This window comes from Carlito syrichta, unplaced genomic scaffold (assembly GCF_000164805.1).
Source record: "Carlito syrichta isolate Samal-C Ts95f unplaced genomic scaffold, Tarsius_syrichta-2.0.1 Scaffold288215, whole genome shotgun sequence".
In the NCBI taxonomy this organism is placed as follows: Eukaryota; Metazoa; Chordata; class Mammalia; order Primates; family Tarsiidae; genus Carlito; species Carlito syrichta.
In genome coordinates, this window is record NW_007232311.1 from 31,436 (window position 1) to 38,807 (window position 7,372).

General features: G+C 57.6%; 1 protein-coding gene across 1 annotated transcript in view; it reads left to right on the forward strand.

Annotated features, from left to right (window-relative positions):
• Positions 1 to 7,372, forward strand: part of MARCH10 (membrane associated ring-CH-type finger 10) — a 33,105-nt gene that overhangs the window by 3,055 nt on the left and 22,678 nt on the right. Inside the window, exons 2-3 of the mRNA XM_021710180.1 lie at positions 4,651 to 5,115; positions 5,533 to 6,013. Of these exons, the coding sequence (XP_021565855.1) occupies positions 4,651 to 5,115; positions 5,533 to 6,013 (946 nt within the window). The remainder of the gene's footprint in view (positions 1 to 4,650; positions 5,116 to 5,532; positions 6,014 to 7,372) is intronic.

The window sequence follows — 7,372 nt, forward strand, 5'->3', positions numbered from 1 at the left end:
GCCTCGACCCGCTGGGCTCTGGCGATCCTTCTGCCTCAACCTTCCGAGTAGCTGGAATTATAGGCACGCGCTACCACGCCCAGCTGATTTTTTTTTTATTCGTTGTAGAGATGAGGTCTCACCAAGTTGTCTGGGGGTCTCAAACCCGTCGGCTCAGGCAATCCACTCACCTCGGCCTCCCAAAGCGCTGGGATTACAGGCTAAGCCACCGAGCCCGGCCGGGTCTCTTATTTCAAAGTAAGGATAATGAGGGTCATCTCATTGCATTGTTATAATAATAAGTAAAATGCATCTTTTTCTTATTTCATAGAGATGGGGTCTTGCTATGCTGCCCAGGCTGACCTCGAATTTCTGGCCTCAAGCAATCCTCCCGCCTCGGCCTCCAAAAGTGCTGAGATTACAGGCGTGAGCCGATGCACCCGGCCGATAACTAAGTAAAACAGTATGGGGAGCAGCACCCGGCTCACAGAGGGTTCACAGAGTAGGCACTGAGCTCTTGGTAGTTTCTCTCCCGCCACCCACTCCCCAGTAGCCTCCACGACCTGCCAGATGCCATCTGAAGGGCGAGGCTCTCCATGGACGAAGTGCTCCCGGCCCCCTCAGGCAGACAGTCCACCGGCTGCAGCCAAGAGACCTTGCCCACCACCCTGCGATAACTGAGGATTTTCTGCCATGCCCAGGGCTCCTTACTCCCAGCTCTTTCCTCCCTGGTCTCCCTCAGCTCCCCCCCGTTCTGGAGTGGTTTGCATAAGTCGGAGCGGGAGCACGTGTCCGATCTGGATCTTGAGCGAGACTGGAAGCGACGTGGCAGAGACAGCATACAGCTTGGGCAGCACAGGAGACCCCATCTCTACCAAGAAACCTTTTGAAAAACCAGCCGGGCGTGGTGGCATGTGCCTGTAGTCTCAGCTACCCGGGAGGCTGAGTTGGGGGGCGCTTGAGCCCGGGAGGCCGAGGTTGCCGTGAGGCGAGCTCGGATCGCACCACAGCTCGGGGACAGAGCAAGGTCCTCGCTCTGAAAAAAGAAACCAGACGGAGTCCAAGTACAGTTGCAGGATGAAAAGAGCCCAGGGTCTCCCGCCAGCAGTCCAGCCCTGAATTCCAGCACAGGGGCAGGGGCCATCCGCCATGTGGATCACGGGCCATCTTTATTTTCTTCTTCTGTCGCTTCCGAATGTTCTCCAATGACCATAAACCACTTTTATAGCCAGAGGAAGAAATCAAAAGTAAGTGGCTGTTGGCAGACAGGAAAGCACACCAAGACGCCGCAACCCAAGGCCCAGTCTTGGGCAGACAGACGCGTGTGGGGTCCCTCTCCGGCCCTGGGCCTCTCAGCGAGGAAGCGCTCCCGGCAGCTGGCACCAGGCAGGCCTAGGAGGGGCCGCAGTGTATCCGCAGGGCCCGGCCTGTGAATGGCACTTCCCTGGCTCACCACCTGGGGTCTATTCCCAGCCTAGAGCTCTGAAATCTGCCCGATTTGAGAGACACATCAAAAACAGGGCTCGCGTGGCGTGACTGCAGAGTGGCGCTGTCTGCCACCTCTATGGGAAACACGTGCCCGGGGAGCTCGGGTTCCGTTTCTGAAGGGGAAGACCGCTACGGTGACGAGAAGGGTGACGGCGTGTCCCCGGGCGTGGACGTCCACCCAGGCCGGTGCCTCCCCATGACGGCTCCGTGGCTTCCGTGAAACGAGCTCGTGACTCTGCTGTGTGAGCCGCTTCTGCCCCGAAGGCGCCCTGCCCACCGTACGTGTCCCCCTCACCGGTCAGCCCGGGCTACGCGGGCCAGGGCAGGGGGCAGGGGCAGCTCTGTCCTCGGGTGGGCCCCAGGTGCTCAGGCACGGCCAGAAGATTCGGGGCCCAGCACTGCTCGCTGAGCTCTGGGGCCTCCGTTTGAAGCAGAACAAGATGCCACCAGTTGGAGTCGGCAGGGCCAACTTCTCCAGATCACATTTCCGTCAAAAAAGTCATCGGGGCAGCCAGTGGTTATCTGGAGGTCCCGGTCCCCAGGTCGGGGTCGGCCCAGCCTGGGTGGGCCCGCCTGCCCCTCCTCCTGCCCACGCAAGCAGGGCGCGAAGGGCGGCCTTGACCCACCCTCTGGGAGTCTGACTGAGGCCCCCAGAGCCTGCCAGGCCTGCGGGAGGCCGGTTTCCGGGAGAGCCGGTGAAGGTGCTGCCGCGTGTCCCGCACAGCCGGTCCTGAGAAAGCATCCGGAGGGCGGGGACCGTGGAGCGGCGCCTCTGACGCGGCGAGCAGGCACGGGCACGGCCGGGAGGACGGGCCTGGGCAGCCTGGGCCGTGGCGTCCTGCCCGCCCGTGGGGCAGAGCGCTGTGGAAAGAACAGGCCAGAGGGACAGAGCAAGGAAGGTGGCAGCGGGAGGGGACACGGGCAAGCGCCGAGGGGCACGTTCTGTTCCCGCCACGCCGGCGGGGGACCCTCACACATCATGGCGACCTCAGCGGGCCCTCTTTCTTTTGGAGTCAAGGTGTCACTCTGTCACCCGGGGTAGAGTGCCGTGGCACAGTCACTGCTCGCCTCAGCCTCAAATTCCTGGGCTCAGTTGATCCTCCTGCTTCAGCCTCTTGCGTAGCTGGGTCTCGAGGTGTGCACCACCACGCCCGGCCAATTTTTTCAATTGTTTTGTAGAGATGGGGGGGTCTCGCTGTATTGCTCAGGCTGATCTCGAACTCCTGGCCTCAAGCAGTCCTCCTGCCTCAGCCTCCCAAAGTGCTGAAATGACAGGCGTGCACCACGGCACCCAGCCTAACGGACCTTCATTTTCACAAGGGAAGGCTCTGGAGGGATGACACGGGGTAGTAATTACGAACACAAACCTAGCCAGGCACGGTGGCTCAAGCCTGTCATCCCAGCACTTTGGGAGGCCGAGGCGCGAGGATTGCTGGAGCTCAGGGGTTCGAGACCAGCCCGGGCAACTTGGCGAGACCTCGCCTCTACGATAAATCAAAAAATTAGCTGGGTGTGGTGGCACAGGCCTGTAGTTCCAGCTACTTGGGAGGCTGAGGCAGAAGGATCACCGGAGCCCAGCAGGTCGAGGCTGCGGGGGCCGGGAGAGTGCCGCTGCACTCCAGCCTGAGCAACGGAGAACACGAACCCTGGTGCTGCGGCTTGACTGTCCCTCCATCACTGAGCTGCCACGTGTGTGAGGGGGCTGCCTGTCTCGTGGGGTCATGAGACTGTGACTGTGTGCTGATTCAGGGAGTTCGGCCCCAGTCAGGCTGTGGCGGCCTCCCGCAAGCAGTGCTCTCGGTCATGTGCACGGGCCTTTCGAGCAAGAGTTCGCCAGCAGGAATTCCCACTCGCGCGGCCGCTCCCTCCCAACCTTGCATGCCTTAGACTCAGGAGGGGCGGGAAGGCCGGGAGTCCACGCGGCCAGAGGCTGCAGACTGGTGGGTCTCGGGACAGGGAGGAGAGGATGGTGTCATAGGAGAGGGATGGTCTTGGGGTTTTGTTTTGGTTTGTTTTGTTGTTTGTTTGTTTGAGTCAGAGTCTCACTCTGTCATCCAGGCTGGATCCAGCTGTTGGATCACTGCTACCGCAGCCTTGGCCTTCTGGGCTCAGGAGATCCTTCCACCTCAGCCTTCCAAGTGGCTGGAACTACAGGCATGAGCCACCATGCCTGGCTAACTTTTTATTTATTATGGAGACAAGGTCTCGACAATTTGCCCCAGCTGGTCCCGAACCCTTGGGCTCAGCAATCCTCCCACCTTGGCCTCCTGAAGTGCTGGGATGACAGGCATGAGCCTCCACACCTGGCAAGAGTGATAGTTTGGTTTTGTTGTTGCTGTTGTTGAGTCAGAGTCTCACTCCGCCGCCCAGACTGGAGGGCAGAGGCACGCTCACGGCCACCACAGCTTTGACCTACTGGGCTCAGGCGATCCTTCCGCCTCAGCCTTCTGAGCAGCTGGAACTACACGCGCGCACCACCACACCAGGCTAATTGTGTGGTTTATTGTAGAGACAAAGTCTCGCCGGGTTGCTCCGGCTGGTCTCGAACCCCTGGGCTCAGGCAATCCTCCCACCTCAGCTGCGCAAAGTGCTGGGATGACAGGCGTGAGGCGCTGTGCCCAGCAAGATTGATAGTTTTTATTTGCACGAGAGAGTGGACATGACCAAAATCCTCAGCAGGCCGGGCACCAGCTTCCAGAGTCTCCCTCCCAGTCTGCTGCAGAGGAGCCATGACGGAGGTCATACCCTTGAGTTTCTGCGGCATTGCGTGGGAAGCAGGTTGCCGCAGACACAGGCTGAAGGCCTCTGGGTGAAGAGGAAGGGGTTTCCCTTTCGGCAAGTGTGGAATGGAGATAGGTGTCTAGGGAAAGGCTCACCCGTCCTCAGTCCCGACTGGCTGGGGCTGGGCTAGGCTTCTGGAAGCTTCTGCAGAAAGGACCCGTATCCTCAGGGCTAGCCCGCTTCCCCAGAGCCGGCCTGAGCTCCACAGTGTGCAAAAGAGGGCGCGGGAGCTGCGACAGGAGTGTCACTGGAGCCCCCCACCCCACTCCCCTTGGCCTTGCGCCGCTGGAACTACGCAGACCTCGCCTGTGGCCTTCAAGGGCCTCCCTCACACTTGGCGTGAGACGCCTTTCCTCCGTGGCACTTTTATGAGAGCAATAACATGGTACTTTCTCAATGCAGATTCAGCCGTCCAAGGAAACCCGGTGTGGGCTGGAGACACCAAGCTGAAGAGGCCACCTCAAGGAAGAAGGAGCCCAGTCCCGTCCTCACAGCCGGTGATGACTGGGAACCCCCCTGGGAGAGCCCGGAAGGGAGACTTGAGTACCCCTCACCAGCATAAGCCACACTCAGCCCCGGCCTTCCGAGGGGCAGGCTGTCTCCCCGTGCCAACATCCCCCGCCATGGGAGGGCCAGGGAGGGCGTCATTTCGGCGCCAAGACGGAGACTTTTATTCCATTTTATCATCAAACCCTGGACAAGAAGGCAAGGACATGGGAGAGGAGCTTCTAGTGGTTGGTACACACCCATCCCACTCTCTTCTCAATCATAAAAGAAGCAGATTTGGGGGGATGTCGGCCCCCAATAAGGCCAAAAATAAGCATCCGGAAGAAAACGCTGACCACAGCAGCGGCCATTCGTTAGGAGGTGAGCCCAGATGCAGCTCCTTAGGGAGAAGCTGCACGGTGCAGCTGGTAACAGAGCCGCCTTCTGTCGGGCAGAGGTTCTTCCAAGGCCCCGGGCTGCCGGGCAGGCTGCCCACTAAGGAGAAGGGCAGCAGGGGCCTCGAAAACAAGAGAAAGGTCTCTCCTCCATGGAACACTGAGCACAGCCCAGTCGATGGCTTCCACACTGAAGGCGCACCAGGCGGCTGTGTTTCTACAGGCGACAGAAGTTGTGGTGCCCATGATTACGAGAGCGACTGGCGAGCCCAAGTCCCCAGGGCTGGAAGTGATCGCGGTGACTTCCTTTCTGGAAGAGCCACAGCTCCAAGGTCGTTGGCGAATCCCTCCTGGGAGTCTCCTGGGTCGTCAACACTTTCTGCTCGGAGGAGTATCACTCCAGGAGACCTGTCGGTGTCCCTGACTTCAGCTCGCAGCTCAGACACTGAGAGAAGCTTGAGGCTCGGTGTTCACTGCCCGCTGTGCCCCACCCAAGGCAGGAACCCACGTGCCGGTGCTGAAAGCCACAGCTATCTCCCAGGCAACGGTGTGCATGGGTCTGCTGTCAGGGGGCCAGGAGATACCGCTTTAAGAGGCCAACCTCGGGGCTTTCCGTTCTCTACAGAAGGTGTCCCACAGAATCCACAGGGCGGCATGTCCCTGGTGGATCCACCCGACCCTTTTCCATCAAGAATGCACAGACCAGGCTACCTGCAGGTGCCCAGGTCCCCACAAGACAACAGACCGTCGGCTTTCTTTGTATTGTCTGAATTTCTAAATCACAATGATGGTAGGAACAGACTGGCAGCCTCTGGCTTCACAGATGACAAGGATGTCACCAAGATAAAGGCAGACCCTGAAAGACTCAAGAAATTGCAAGAAAGGTGAGGCATTTTCACGGTTGTGTATATGTATATGTCTGTCTAGCTGTCGATCTAGCCGTCTGCCGATCCATCCATCCATCCGTCAATCTCTCCACCTACCCATCCACTCACCCATCCATCCATCCATCTCTCTGTCTATCTGTCCATCTATCCATCTGTCCATTTGTCTGTCCATCTATCTGTCCATCTATCTATCCGTCCATCCATTCATCCATCCGTCCATCTATGCATCCATCCATCCAACCATCTATCCGTTTATCTATCTATCTATCTTCCATCTATCTTCCATTTTCCCAGGACTGAAATGAGCATCACTCTCATTAGAATCACGCGAATTCTAATCCTAACTAGGTCCTTTCTTGATATTTTTTTTAAGTCGGAGTCACTCTGTTGCCCAGACTGGAGTGCTGTGGCATGATCATGGTTCACTACAGCCTCAACCTCCTGGGCTCAGACCATCCTCCCACCTCAGCCTCCCAAATAGCTGGGACTACAAGCATGCTCAACCAATTTTTAAAAATTATTTTGTAGAGACAAGTTCTCACTACATTGCCCAGGCTGGTCTCAAACTCCTGCTTTGGCCTCCCAAAGCACTGAGATTACAAGTGTGAGGCACCGTGCTCGGCCTAGTGATTGCTTACTTTGAGAAAATGGTCTCTCTTGCATTGCTCTGAAAACACGTGTAGGTAGAAAGAAGAGTTTGGTTCCCCTGCTCAATTTCTTCAGTATTCCCAAAGCATTTTCCCCTCGAAGACCACAGCATGAAGCCATGCCCCTGCGCCCGGAGGAAAGGCTTCTGACTGCTCCTTGGGGCCTGCCCTCCTCTCTGGCAATTAGCAACTAAGATTTTGTCCGAAAGGTTGCTCTCTCCCCAGAGATGGAACCATTCGGCACTTGAGGTTCGCAGTCCTCCCTCCGGGGGTTTCTCCCCAATGCAGTCAATTGTTTCAGAATCTGAATCTTACAAACTAAAAAGACCCTTCCCAGTTGCCATGACTACCTCAGTCCTCGAAGGCCGTGTGCCAAAACTGAGGTTTTCATTTTAGAAGTGTTCTTGTTCGTGCAGGAGTGGGGAGTGGAGATCTTCCTGGGATTCCCCTTTCCTTTGATCTCTCCCTCCCGAGAGACGATTTTGAGGTCTGTCACAGCTACGGAATTGGATGCTTTTTTATTTTTTTATTTTTTTGAGTTGGAGTCTCACTCTGTCACCCAGACTGAAGTGCAGTGGCTGCCCCCGGCCACCGCAGCCTCGACCTGCTGGGCTCCGGCGATCTTTCCGCCTCAGCCTTCCAAGTAGCCGGAATTACAGGCATGAGCTACCACGCCCGGCTGATTTTTTGATTTATTGTAGAGATGAGG